General features: G+C 20.3%; 5 protein-coding genes across 5 annotated transcripts; all 5 read left to right on the top strand.

The window, feature by feature from the left end:
- Positions 1–1,047: 1,047 nt before the first annotated feature.
- Positions 1,048–1,910, top strand: PBANKA_0524500 (conserved rodent malaria protein, unknown function; the record flags this gene model as incomplete). Its single annotated transcript, XM_034568502.1, has 3 exons — positions 1,048–1,095; positions 1,220–1,706; positions 1,792–1,910. 3 exons carry the CDS (start codon positions 1,048–1,050, stop codon positions 1,908–1,910), a joined length of 654 nt encoding a protein of 217 aa, XP_034420486.1.
- Positions 1,911–4,524: 2,614 nt separating this feature from the next.
- On the top strand, positions 4,525–5,735 carry PBANKA_0524400 (tryptophan-rich antigen; the record flags this gene model as incomplete). The annotated part of the gene is made up of 2 exons (XM_034568501.1): positions 4,525–4,701; positions 4,926–5,735. The coding sequence occupies 2 exons, from the start codon at positions 4,525–4,527 to the stop codon at positions 5,733–5,735; spliced, it is 987 nt and encodes a 328-aa protein (XP_034420485.1).
- A 1,914-nt stretch (positions 5,736–7,649) lies between these two features.
- PBANKA_0524300 (tryptophan-rich antigen) lies at positions 7,650–8,834 on the top strand (the record flags this gene model as incomplete). Its single annotated transcript, XM_034568500.1, has 2 exons — positions 7,650–7,919; positions 8,040–8,834. The coding sequence occupies 2 exons, from the start codon at positions 7,650–7,652 to the stop codon at positions 8,832–8,834; spliced, it is 1,065 nt and encodes a 354-aa protein (XP_034420484.1).
- A 3,067-nt stretch (positions 8,835–11,901) lies between these two features.
- Positions 11,902–12,369, top strand: PBANKA_0524200 (early transcribed membrane protein; the record flags this gene model as incomplete). Its single annotated transcript, XM_034568499.1, has 1 exon — positions 11,902–12,369. One exon carries the CDS (start codon positions 11,902–11,904, stop codon positions 12,367–12,369), a length of 468 nt encoding a protein of 155 aa, XP_034420483.1.
- Positions 12,370–13,693: 1,324 nt separating this feature from the next.
- PBANKA_0524100 (conserved Plasmodium protein, unknown function) lies at positions 13,694–14,675 on the top strand (the record flags this gene model as incomplete). Its single annotated transcript, XM_034568498.1, has 2 exons — positions 13,694–14,555; positions 14,659–14,675. 2 exons carry the CDS (start codon positions 13,694–13,696, stop codon positions 14,673–14,675), a joined length of 879 nt encoding a protein of 292 aa, XP_034420482.1.
- Between the last annotated feature and the right edge of the window lie 1,198 nt (positions 14,676–15,873).

The raw sequence follows: 15,873 nt of genomic DNA, 5'->3' as shown, positions 1-15,873 counted from the left end.
GTGCTATAATATAACTTTTTTTATAAAATAAAATATTCCTATATATTGTGCTCATATAAAATTATAATATACTAACGCCGAAATGGTTTTATGTTTTTATATCCTCATATTATTTTTGTATATACTTATTTTGTAAATATCCATATAATTGTGAAATTTTCTATAAATAAATACTCGAAATTGTGAAGTTATAAATAATAAATATTGTTATTTATATCCCATTATTTTTTAATGATAAATAAAGCAGTATTGTAATATATTATTCAAAAAAATTTTGCTTTATATTATTATATATATAAACAAAAAATAGACAACTATATGGCCATATATAAATTTTTAATATAACATAACATTTTATAAAAAAAATTTTAAAACGAATAAAAATATTTGTCACATTTTTTCTTTGGTTTTTAATTTCAACATTTTAATAGCATTTATAATATTTCAATTATATATTATTAATTAAATTTATAACAACTATTCCTTAATCTATACCACCACCCAAAATAACAACATACAATTACACATTTAGTTATCTTGGTTATATATATTAAATAATGTGTTTTAATTATTGTTAATTTTATGGTCATTGAAAAAGAAAAGTATTATATTAAAAATTATAAATAATATAATTTTTATTTTTTTATTCTATATGCAACATTTTTAGGATTACTCTATATATGGAATTTGTAACAAATATAATTTGTTCAATTTTTATTTGATATTTCGAAAATAAAATTGTTTTTTCCTAATTTATTATTTGAAATTTTTTTAAAGACATAAAAATAATTTTAACTATTTTATATTTTATGAAAAATTAATGTGTGTATAAAACAAATGTATATTAAATTCCATGAATAATATCCATATATTTGCAAATACATCCTCTATTATATTAATAATTATGTAATGTCTATTGAAATTTTTTAGTATTAAAAAATCAAACATAATTACTAATTAATATATAAAGGAAGTGTATATATTATTATATTAGACATGTAATGATAAAAAAGGACAAATAAAAATGACACGAAAAAACCTGTAAATATGTTTCCATATTTTGTCCTAATATGTATATTCCTATATTTTAAAAATGTAACAATTTAAAAAAAAATAAAAGAAACTATTAATATATACTATTTATAATTATATGACTATATATAATTTTAATATATATATTATATATATTTGTCTTTTCCTATCCTTTCATTTTTTTAAGGAATCATTCGCTACATCTCTTGAAAATAAAACAAAAAATGAAAACAAAATATTGCTAATAAATGATAACCCCGTAAAGGAATTGACCACTGAAGAAACCATATTGTGCCCAAATGAATATGAAATAAAAAATCAATATAATCAAAATGACGATAAAAATGTAAGCATTTTTGAGGAAATACTAACGATATTATGTAATCATAATTATAAATTAAAAATAACAAGAAAATCAAAAAAATTAGTAAAAAAAGTTTTTCGAAAACTACTTATTATAAAACCATATATACCCTGTTTATTAAAGCAAAAATCAGATGATGAATGTGATTATTTAGAAGATGATCCAGAAGTTATTCCATACTCTAAGGAAATCGAATCAGAAATTGATGCACTTAAAGACAATGATAGGGAAGATAATATAGATAATCAAAAGAAGGAAATTGACTCATTTTTTAGAAAACCATATAACCCATTTGAAGAGTATATGGAAGGTAAGACAAAAATATTTATAAAAAACATACATTCAAAAAAAATATTGAAACATTATTAAAATAAAAAATACAATATAATTATTAGATAATGAATATGACAATGACGATTCCTATAATCATGACGATGAAGATGAGGATGATAAGGGGATAAAAAAAAGAAAAGAAATGTCCCTTCATCATTTGTTGTTGAAAAATATATCATAGTTGAACCACCATGTAAACTAACAAAAATTAGGGATAGATAGTTATATATAAAAAATAATCAAATAGGAGAAAATTCAGTTGTATTAGTAGAGGAAAGTGATTGTGTGAATTTAATTGATCATGATGGTGAACCAGATATATTGACTAGAATACGTAGTACTAATAAAATATATGTAACATTACGAGATCAATTATATAATGAAACTGAACGACTTTTATTCGAAAGCATAATAAACCAAAAAACACCAGAAGGCAAATATGATGCTGTGAAAAAATTATTTACTACATTGAAAGGAATTGCACTTTATATAATAGGATACCAACATATTATATATTCACTATCAATAATGATAATATGTGTATCTATGGGGACTTGATAACTCGATTAAGAATAAAAAATATATAATCTGAGACGAAAACTAAATTATATAACAAAATGATACCTTTAAATAAAATTGAAAGCCAAGAAAAGAACCAGTAATATCCTAAAAATATTTTTTCTCTATATACTTTTTAACATCATTTATTATGTTTATGATTTGTAATGAATATAAAACTATATATTAGAAAATTCAACAAACATGCAATAGGTTTGACCAACAATTTAATATTTAAAGCATTGTTTGTAATTATGTCTAAATGGTTATTCATTTTTTTTATAAATTATAAAAATATATAAATATTTATGCTTATTATTTATTTTTTTTACACATTATTTGTAATAAAACATTTAATACAAGCACTTATCCACATTATATATAATATATTTTGGCCCGTGTCTTATATTAATCTTAAATAATTTTAATATTTTTTTCATTTGTCAAAAATAATGAACATATTTTTCTCCATACCTATTTGAAAAAAAAACGTATTAAATAATTTGTATTTTTTATATATTTATAGAAACGAAAATAAAATCATTATTATTTTACCTTACTTCAAATTTCATATAATATTTCTCTATCAACATATTAAAATTTTCAAGCTAATTTACAATTGAACAATGAGCAAACTATTTTATTAACCTATACTCCCAACCAATGTAATGTTGAAAAAAGCAAATATAATGTTTTTCACTTTGCTTATTAATAATATATAAGATATAATATTTTATTTTTTTTTTAAATCTTTAATAATATATATATGTATCCTCTGTCTGTATATATAGAAAGAAATAAAGAAATATAATGAGATAGATCTCTGTAGAAAAATATATACTATAATGATTGTATTGTGATCATAAAGTTATAAAAATATATTTTTATATAATTCAAATTAATCAAACATAATATATATTTCATTTACTATGCATAATAACTTTGAGACAATTTGTTTTATTCCCTCCTGGAAATGAGATTAAGCATTTTGTGCACCTTTTTATGAAATTATATAGTATTGTTTATTATATTGTTTTTTAACTTATGAAAAATGTTATTTTATTAATTTCAAAAGTTGTGTAAATTGGAAAAAACACAAAACTATATTTTTTTTTATTTTATGTTAATATTTATAAAATATATAATAAGCAACACTTCAATAAATGAGTATAATAAAATAAGCAAATAAAAAAAAGAGTAACATAACTATATTATAATATGCTTGAAGCTAAATTTATAGATAATATGTCTAAATCAAAGTAATAATAACTTAAAGCATAAATACAACATGTTAAAATTTATAAAAAGCTTTAAATTATTCATAATTTTTTAATTACAACTTTTTTCTCTAAAATTGTAGTGTAAGCTTATAACAAAAATCACAAAATTTATGATAATATATTAACCAATTTAAGTATATATAAATACATAAAGTTAAAAATATATTTATAAAATAAAATTGAGATAATTTTTGATCCTTTAACCCCAAATATTTATTATTCTATCTCAAAAATTTAAATCCATATATTTAAAAAAAAATATATGTATCACCTAAGAATTATTCTTTGAACCTGCATAGTAATATTCTAATTATTAGCATCATGTTGTACTTATAATATATCAAATTTTATTTAATTATGGTTTTATATATATAATAAATTTATTTTTTTGTAATAAAATCATTATTTTTTGTGTATAATTGCGTCCTATAAAATATATAGAAAAAAAACTATTTGACTATAAAATACAATATATATAACCGGTTTAGGTTTAGTATATTCTTTTAAATATTATAAATACATCACGATAATAACTACTGCGATAAATATATGCCTTAAATATATATATATATTCATGTTTATATCCAATAAAATATTTTAAAAAAATAAAATATATTAATATTAAGAAACAAACGTTATATATTCAGTTATTTGAAACATTTATTTATTTTTATGTTAAAATTATATATATTTACATATTTATATTAGTAGAAAATGACAATTCGTCAAAATAAATAATACATACATAATACCAAAAACATATTTCCTTTTTTTAATATTCTGATCAAGAACCATACACATATTTATTAATATTTTTTTGTTTTCTGTATAATATATTGAATGGAAATAAATAATTTATATAATATACATTTTTGGAATGTAAATACGTGGTTCCAAATTAAAATTGTTATTTTTTTTTACCATTATTAATATTTTTTCTAAAACATATAAACCACAATGGAACAAATCATAGAAGGTGCAAATGAAACACCCAATCAAATAGTGGATTTCTATAACAATACTCTTGTTCAAAGAAAGAGGAATACTTTATTTTTCATCAGGTTATTCGTAATTTTTTTAAGGATTACGCAAATTTTTATAGCAGCGTATGCTTTATACTACATAATTAATCAGGTAATATAAATAAAATAATAAATTCTGAAAATATTCTAAAAATAAATAATAATCGATAAATTAACCAATAAAATATAAGTCATGAAATGCATATTTTAACTTATATAATTTGATGAGAATAATATATTTACCATTTTAATACAAATTATATATACACCAGACTCATAGATATTACCCTTTTATCTTATTTAATACAAAAATTATTTCCACATTTATTTTGTCAGGAAAAAAAGAAATGTTCTCGTAATAACGATGATGAAAATAGCGACGAAAATGATGATGATGACGGCGATCAATCATCTGATTCAGATTTAGAAGAATACGATGAAGAACAAACAATACAATGGAAAAATAAAGAATGGAAAAAATGGATGAATACTTTGGAAGATGATTGGATGGCTTTTAATTTAGAAATTAATGATGAAAAAAATAAGTGGATTGAACAAAAAGAAGTAGAATGGAATTCATTTTTAGATGAATTAGAAAATAAATGGAATCATTATAACGAAAAATTTGATGCCGAATTTAGTACTAATATCCTAGAAAATTATTCTAATTGGGATGATAATCATTGGATCAATTGGATGAAAACAAATGGAATTCATTTTATTTATATAGAATGGAAAACATGGGTTCTAGAAAGCCATAATAAATTTTATGATGTGTTTGTAGATAAATGGATTAAATGGAAGAAAAATAAAATCTTATCATGGTCCATGCTTGATTGGAAACGTGAAGAATCACGAAAATGGCGTGATTATGAAAAAAATACATGGTTCAAATTTATTTGCTACTTTGATAACAAAAAATATAATGAATTTATAACCAGAACAAAAAATGAACGAAACCAATGGAATAATTGGGTCAAAATTAAGGACGACAAATTTATTGAAAATGTATTAAATGAATATTTAATTTGGAAAGATGATAAACATATCTTGTATAAACAATGGGTAAAAAATTTTGTTAATAATTGGATAAATCAAAAAAAATGGAATGCTTGGATTGAGGAGCAAAACATAGCTCATTCATAATATAAATTGAAAAACTAACAAAACACTAAAATGAAAAATCATTTTGATTTTTTACTATCCGAAAAATTATGCATTGGAATAATTTTTAAAATTCATGTGTATATATTTTCATTTATTACACATTACTGGTTTATAGTTATAAATCGAGAAATTTATGTATACTAAAATATAAATGTTCAAAAATTGTTTTTTTAATTTGCTTTGTTAGTTTTACAATTGATATGTCATTATAGTAATATTTAATATCATATAATATTCACCTTTAAATAAAAAAATGTTTGGTTTTAACTTTTTGTCAGAATATTTGTATAAATATTTTTATCTTATGCATGATTTAAATATATAATAATTTTATCTTAAATATGATACCTATAAAATCATACGATAGTTAAAAAAATATTAAAATATTTAATGAGTGTATAAAAATAAATTATTATCATTATTACCGTTTGTTGTTAATTGTTCATATTATAATTCATATAGATTTATCAAAAATATATTTAATAAGATAAATTCACATATAAATATACTTTAATTATTTGCTCACTTAAATAATGCATTAATCTTATTGTTGGTTTTATATTTTTAATGAATATATCATTATATTTATATAATATCCTATTGTTGCATGCATATAAACCTATCAAACAAAATAAATACAATTTTTTATTACTTGTTATTCCCTTGATTTCTACCAATAAATGAGTCAAAAAAACGCAAAAAAATATTTTTGTTTTTTCATAAATATACAAATAAAATTATAAATAATAATATTTTATATTATATGTACTTAGGTTATTTTTTATCAAAAATGTGGTACCATAAAATAACATTTAGATAATTAAATTTAAAAATTGTCGACTAAAGAATCAAAATTTTTAATTATATAATGAACTATCTTTTTAGTATCTTTTAATTCTATTATTTATATTATATTTTTCTATTTATATAAAAAGTTGCGTAATTATTTTAAATGTTTTCCATATGTTTACTCTAGATCTATCTATTATTTTTATTTTATAATGTGTGTTCCGCATAATGCAAAGTTTTCTATTATATTTTACATATACGTTTATATATATTTTTGTATCTTTTTGTTTTTTTTTATAATTTTTATTATTTATTATGATTTTTTTGAGTTTTTTACTACTAGAAAAAATATAAAATTGGAATAAAATTGGAATATAATTAGAATATAATTAGAACATTGTTAGAACATACCTCGTTGCGTTTATAAATTATTTTTATTTAGATATGCGCTTTCATAAAAGGGTAGGCATTAATTTTTGTATTTTTATTTAATCGGCATATTGTATTTTTCTCTTTTTATTCATGCATAAAACATGTATAAAAAAAAAAATAATAATAAAAAAAAAAATCATAAATAAAAAAATAATATTAATAAAAAATAAAATAAAATAAAAAATTATTCCATAAATTAAATGTATAAAAAAATTCTCATTATATAAATGAATTTTTTTTTTAAAATAAATATTTGATATTTTTTATTATTAATTTATAAGTACTATATTTATTATATAAATATAAATCTGTAAATATTATATGTATATTGTTTTTAATCTTTTATTTTTCTGTACATTTTGATGTTCTGTGTGCATTTGAGTCTACGCGCGCTTATTTATACTTTCGCATTTTTATTTTGTTTAATTAACCGTCAACAATACCTTTTTATTTTATTTCCATATAATTTTCCAAAACTTGAAACATCGACCATCTTTTAGTGTATATATTTATATGAAAATGTATAACTAATAAATTAAAAAAATATATAACTAATAAATTAAAATATATAGCCCATTTTCTAATTTTTTATACTATATTTTTTAGTTTCTTCAATAATAATAAGTATTATTATTATCAATTTTATCATTAATATTATAAAATATCTTCAAAATGGATCCATATTATAAGCAATTATACGAAACTTCTCATATCGCACAAAATGAGTCCCCTTCTCATTCTCGTTTCCCCCCTTCTATTTCACGCCCTCCTTTGAACCCTCTTCATAATAATCCAGATTCAATATCATCTGAAGCTCAAAGAGAATTAAGAGTAAGGAAAATTCACCATAAACCCCCCAAACCTAGTCTTCTCAGTTCTATTGGGGCATCACTTATGTGTATTGTGGCAAATAGCTCAAACTTCTTGAGTAACCTTTCACAGGTAATATAAAAAATAAACGTATTTTCTATTACTCTTTATTTATGTAATATGTTTTATTCATAAAACCCGCCTTTTTTTTATACATCAACAATATACATGTATATATTTTAACCCTGTTAGTTTCAATTAAATCCATTCGATTGTGAAGGAAATTCCCAAAACGCCGTAGAATATTACTTCGCCGACCCAATGAAAACAGAAGAATGGAAAGCAAATGAGTGGGAAGTATGGAAAGAAAAAACAGAAACAGAATGGCAAAATTTTAATGATATTATCGAAAAAGAAAGATTAAAATGGCTAGCAGCAAAAGAAAGAGATTGGAATGAATATATGAAATATATTGAATTTAAATGGACACATTATAGTCCGGATTTAGAAAAAATAATAAAATCAGATATTCTAAAAAGAAATCAAACATTAGATGAACGTGAATGGGATGAATGGATGAGAACAGAAGGAAAAGAATTAATCAGAAAAGATTGGGATGAATGGGCATCTTATAATGAATCTTATTTAAATGTATGGAGTATTAAGGAATGGTTAAAATGGAGAAATCAAATCATAACCAAATGGATATCATCCGAATGGAAACGAGAAGAAGATGATCAATGGGCAAAATGGGAAGAAAATTGGGTCAAACATTATAATTGTGAAGAACGAAATGATTGGATTGCCTGGAGAGCTCGAATAAATAAAGAGATGGTCGAATGGAATGATTGGTCAATGAAAAAAGAACAACAAATTATAGATCATAAATCAAGTTCTTGGGGACGATGGAAAGCTGAGAAACAAACTTTGTTTGATATGTGGTTAGATTCATTTATTGATGTATGGATTAAAGAAAAGCATTGGTTTATATGGACAAGTGAAAGAAATGATTATTTCGCAAGAAACAGATATATAAAATTCCAATAAATTCTATAAAAATTATTAACTAATCTATCAAGTTGTTTTATGAATATTTTGTCAAAATAAGGATAACCAAACCCGAAAAATAAAATAAAAATATCTATGCAATCATTTAATAACAATGCCTTATATTCATTATTTTAATTTTTAATGATATGTTTTAAATAAATTTAATTCATACTTCAATTAACTATATAATAAAAATGATATAATTATATATGTTCAGAAAAAACAAAACGAAAATATATCCTACATATGTTTTGAACACTTGTATAACAAAATGATGAAAGGCTGCATTATTACAATTTTCAAAAAATATATTTCTTGTATATTTACTATGTAAAAAAAATTACATATATCCGATGAGGATATATACATGTATATATAAATGGGTGTGGATTGCTAATTTGTGTAATTTAACTGAGATAAACGTTTTTAAATATAAAAATTTATATAAGTTTTTTCCATATTTGAATATTTTTAATCGATTAATATATTTATATTATATATAATATATTAAATGAGTGTGCTTTTATTTTTTAATTTATATTAATTGCAACATGCATCTTTGCTCTAGTTATTTATTGTATGTTTATATATATACATATATTTATGGAATAATATTAGAAAGTGCATGTTTCCATTTCAATTATATATATGTCCTTATTTAATGTCGTGGTCCCTTTTTCATAAGTATTATAATTTTTTCTATACATGCATCGATAGAACAATGTTACATTTAAATCCTTATTTAATTAAATTTTTATGCTTATTCATAAAAAGAAAAATGCACTTATTCACATATATGTAGTTACACATCATATTTATCTGCAATTAACTTGATTAAGCATGTCCAAACGATGATTTGAGTTCTCTAAAAATAATTTTACTTTTCATTAAGCTTATAAAATATATTTAATTATTAAAAATAGCACTCACGTAATAGTAATTTTCCTATTTATTAGGCATATTTCTATAAACAATAAAATAACAAATATTTCATCAATATTTGCTGAATTATAGGAACACTAAAACTGTGTATTTATAAAAAATAACGCAATTTATTTGTGACTTTAATTTATATTCTCATTCACATGTATATACCCAAGACACATAAACAATATTTTACTATTTTATTTTTCCTTTTTAAATAAATTGTTCATTTGTCTATTTAATTTTTTTGCCACAGCATTATTATTGTTACTTATTATTATAAATAATGCTATGTATTTTATTAATCTCTTATTTGATTTTTTTTACTATTGTCGCTTTTTATTTTAAAAAAAATATACTCCTTTCAAATAATATTTCATAAAAAATTGAGAAAACTTAATATATTAATTATAGAATATTTTCGTCAATCAAAATAACAAACAAGGATATTATATATAATTTCGCATATATTTATTATTACAATGTTTCATAAGGATGGGAAATAAAAAAATTTCTAAATTTTATTAAAAATAAAAACACCTTTATTTATTTATAAATTATTTTTTATAATTATGGTTATAATATATAAGAAACATTTTACCATATATAACTAACACCCCAAAAATATTTTAAGGTCATTCCTACATACTATATTATAAGACACATACTAGCCAAAAAGATAATAACACAATTTATGCGCAGAATTACCATCCAATATCCACATACAAAAAATACATAAACACTAAAGAAAGCAATGCATATACACACATATATATTCCCCCGATCGCACATTTGGGAAAATTTTTTTTCATTTTTTTTAAAAAGAAAACATTATAATGTCTTGTAATAATTTAATGCCCAAAAAACTAAATATGAGCATTTGTTTTTTATACAATTTATTAGCATTTATTATGTTTTAGCTATGCTGATATTATGCAAATATTCTTTTTATTGTGTATGAATTTAAGAATTTCAAAAACCTTTTCATACAAATATAATTTTTAATGCTACTTAATATGTCATAACATAATAATAGGATAAAATTAAATAATTCCAAATAAAGGAAATACGTAGTTACTTAAACTTGTAATATTAAACAAATTTTTAAATATGAAAAATTTACATTTGCTTATTTCTTGAAATTATTTTTTATATTTCCTTTTACATTCATTATATATATGTTTTATTAAACGATAAATATATAACTAATTCATTTATTTTATCTTATTTGTTTAATGTCTTATATACACTATATCATTATAATAATGTTATGTTATTATATTAATCATTTATTATCACTATAAATTCTATTAGAAACATTTATGAATTAAATGTTTTCAAAACAAATGATAATAAATTGAAATGTTTACAAAATTCTTAATATTATGTATATTAATTATATGTACATATATATAAATATTTAGTTAGCTAGATATTAATTAATTTTTCAATAACAAGTGTAAATGTAGTATTTTAAAAAAGTGCCTTATTAAATTTATATTTTCTTATAGTGCAGGAAATTTTCTAATAACAAAAATTTATATAGAATATTTAATTATTACTATTATATTAATAAAATATATTATATGCTTTTTTTATATACATTATTTTTCTTAATTATTTCTATCGTTAAATTTTTATATTGTTATCAAAAAAACCCAACATCCACTATTATAATTTTGGTACTTATTATCTTTAAAATATAATTATCCCGATGAAAATTATTATTTAATAAAAAACCTATAAAATTTGGCAATTAATAATGCACTATATATTATTTAGCATGCAATCCAAAGAATACATTAAAATATGCAATTAAGAAAAAAAATAATAAAAAAACAATAAAGCTAACAAATGGCTATATTAAGAATATAACTCTGTATCATAGCTTCACAAAAAAATATATTAAATTCTATTTAAATGTATAATAAAAAAATATATATAGTATAAATACCATAATTTTTTTTATCCTTAAAAAAAATATTTTTAATTACTAAAAATATTAAATATTACTATCTTAATTTTATTTATTGCATTTTGCTTTTTATTTTATTATTATAATAAACTCTTATAATTACATTAATTCCCTTATTATATTTTTTTTATATTATTATATTATAATTTTTTTACTTATACAAAAATGAAACTAGCAAAAGCATTATATTTTGTTGCCTTTTTATTGGCCATAAAAGTGTTAACCCCAGGATCTAATAATTATGTTGAAGCTAAACCCGCAAATTCAAAAAAAGTAACTAAAAGTGGTGATAATGCATTTATTAAAAAAATTAAAAATAACAAAGCTGCATTTATATCTACATTGGCTGCAACAGTAGCATTAGCAATTGCTACTACATTTGGTGTAATGCATTATCAAAATAATGGAGGTTTCGAAAAATCACCATGGGCTAATAAAATAGACAAAAACAAAAGTTTACCAAAAAAAAAAACAGACAATAGCCCCCCCTCAAAGGGTAATTTAGGTAATACCTCCCAAAAAAGAAACCCCATATCATTTACTCCAATTTCGGATGGATATAAGCCATCTAGCTCGCCAAATAACAATAGTAAACGAACCCCAACTGCCCCATATACTGTAAAATTGAATTAATATAATTATCCAAACCAATAAGACGACAATGATTTAAGTTAAATATTATTAGATTACCAATCTATCTGCTCAATTGTTTTTATTTTTACACAGCATATGTTTTTTTAGATCAAAACATGCTTCATGCTTCAATTACAGAATATATTTATATTCACATTTTTTTATTCTAACGGTCTAATACCAAAGCTACATTAAAATAATGCTCTTTTTTCGTTTCCTGTTTTTATCGTGTATATTATTATAAAAACTATTTTTATTTTATAAATAATTTCATATTATTCATATTAAAAAATACATTGAAAATGTGATTAATACATATATAAAATATTAAGGGGGCTCTTTATAGTAAAAAATAAATTCGAATTTATTGTGTATAATGCATTATATTATAACACTATTACATTTTTTATTTTTGTGAAGAAAATATAATTTTATATATTTATATTAATGATAATATTAAATAATTTAACACAAATTTTATATTTCATATACTATTTTTTCTTTTATGTTTCTTTTTAAATATATATATATCAATTTTTTTTCTCCGCATATATATGATGTAACATTATAATAAACTATTAAAATTATAATAACCTTTAAAAAATATTTACTATGCATTAATAGAAAATATAAAATAAAATGCAATATAAATAGATTAGGATAATAATTTATTTTTAAGTATATCATTTTATAATTCTATAACCTCATTTTTCACAAGTAAATCGCAATAATAGTACTACAATTATGCTATATATTTTTTCAGGTTCTTATGCCTGTAAAAACTGCTTAAGCAATCTTTTAGTTTTCTTTTGTCTAGAAATTTTACTAACTCATTTTTAAAGCAGTAACACATGAAACTAGCAAATTTGCCAATATAAAATAAAAGAAAAAACCACACCTTTCTTTTATTATTTGATATGCATATATTTACCAAAATTTATTATATATTAAAAAAAAACATAAAAATGGAATAGTAATATAAAAAGTTTATTATAAATTTTTTATTTAATGATATGTATTATTTTTCTATTATTATTTTTTATTGTCGTAGATAATTTATTAATAGGCAATTTTTTTATTTTTTAAATCTTACATAAGCAGTATTTAATATACAACAAAAATAAATAATATATATTTTTATGAACATTGCTAAGTGCTCTTAAATTCATTGATATATTAATGGTTATAATTAATAAATAAAAATTATATCTATCTATGTAATATCTACCACAAAAATATAAACTAACAGTTAAACAATATATGACAATATGTCATTTTGTATACAAATGAATTATAATAATTAGGTATATTTTATATTTGTATAATGTCATATAAAAAATTGATTTTCCTTATCGTGTTTATTTTGGCATTAAGCATAAAAAATGTAGATAGCGTAATAATTATTAGCCCTATATTAAATTTTTTTGATAAAATTTTTGGAGTTAAACGAATGTTTAATTGGATTTGCAACATATTTAGATCAAAAAAAAAAGAATCTTTAAACGATTCAACAAACATTAAAAGTTCTAATAACCTTTCTGATCAAAATATTAAAATTAAAGGACAGAATGAAATGAAACTAATTGATAAGTTCAATAAAAATAACAAAAATGATGTAACCGAAAAACCTGAAGTAATAGGGCCCGATCATGAATTATATCAAAAAATGCTAAATCGTTATATCACAACTCAAGAGGATATAGATAATAAAATCATAAAACGAAAAGAAGATAAAGAAAAAGAGGAAGAATTAAATAAATTATGGCCTAATAAAATAAAAAACATTTTTTTTAAAAAAAAGGAGACAAAAATGCCATCAACATTAATTGAATACATATCCGACAAAAATAAAAAAATAATAGAATTAGAAATAAAAGCGGATACTCTACTATCAAAATGTATAAAATATAAAATATTTTTTTTTGGAACAACAATGTTATTAATTTTGCTCAGTTCATTTCCATTCTTACTTTATAGTTATGTAGATTATATAAATGATGGTCATTTAACTACACGATTTAATAAAATATGGAATCGTAATTCATCCATTTTGGAAGAAAAAGAAAAATATCATAATAGCTTTGAATATAAGGTCCATAAACGTATTATGAATTATCGAAGTTCTACCTATTTCAAAATGCTCGATCTTAACGTCTCATTATCAGAAATTGATGGCATTGTGTACCGTAAGTTCAAATGTGTAATTTTTTATGTATTCATATTTTCAATATAAGTATTATTTTATTATAATATATATATATTTTTATTATTATTTATTTTTTTTTTTAGTTCAACTATCTTTCTAATATAATAGTAAGTAAATATTTATTTGACCAAATTCGTCTGTATTTTTTTATATATCCATAATTCTTCATTAAAATTAAAGGGATTTTCAAAAAAAAAATGAGATAATTGCTTTAGAAAATGATTTAATAAAACAAAAAAATGTCTTAATCATATAAATTGATTCAAAATACTCTTTTGACAATATTTTTATTAAAAAATAAGTAAATCCTTAATAATAGGTATACAAATACAAAAGAATAAAACATATCACTATTTCAATGGTAACACATATACATACTACATCCAATTATATGTTAAGTACTATTCAATATAGTTACTTTTCTATTTATGAGAAAAATAATTTCATACTTAATAATATACCAAAAATAAATTTTCCGACATATTCAACACAATATACAATGTCCAAAGCACTGTAAATTAGTTTCAACTCCTTTTGGTTCATATTAATTTAATTTTGTATTATAAGTTCCTTATCAATTTCTTCAATAAAAGTTATTACCACAAACTTATAACAAAATAAATTTTGTATAACAGATCCTTTAAATAGATATATGAAATATACTTGTTTAAAATTAGTGAAGATATTATTTATCATTCAAGTCTAGTAAAAAATATTATTATATTAATTTATTTTGAAACATTTTTTATTTACCTGCTTTATAAATATATTCACATTCAGTCCAATCAAATATAATACACACTTGTTTATTTCATTTTTACTAATGAAAACAAATGCGGGTTTTATAAAAATTCAATTCATTAATCTTTCCCGACGAATTAGTATACTACACTCGACTAGCTAATTAATTATTGTCATTATTTTGCTATTTTTGTTTTTACTTATTCTGCTGTTTGCTTTATTTTGTTTGAATTTTTTTACTATTTTATTTTTTATTATTTTATTTTTTACTTTTTTATTTTTTACTTTTTTATTTATTTATTTATTTATTTATTTATTTATTTATTTATTATTTTTAATGTATTCACCATTTCGAAATATTTTCCCATTTATATTTGCCTTATTTTTTTATAATAATCACATAATTCAACCCTTTTTGTAAATAATATTGTTTATTTTCACAATTTTATAGTACTACAATAACAATGCAATATTATTCCATATAATTATGTTATTTATTTTGGTAAATGCCAATTTAGCTTTATATATTATCCTTAAACACAGTAATTTTACAAAAA

This window comes from Plasmodium berghei, assembly GCF_900002375.2.
Source record: "Plasmodium berghei ANKA genome assembly, chromosome: 5".
Lineage (NCBI taxonomy): Eukaryota > Apicomplexa > Aconoidasida > Haemosporida > Plasmodiidae > Plasmodium > Plasmodium berghei.
The sequence above is the reverse complement of the archived record's forward strand: the minus strand, read 5'-3'. Positions and strand labels throughout refer to the sequence as shown.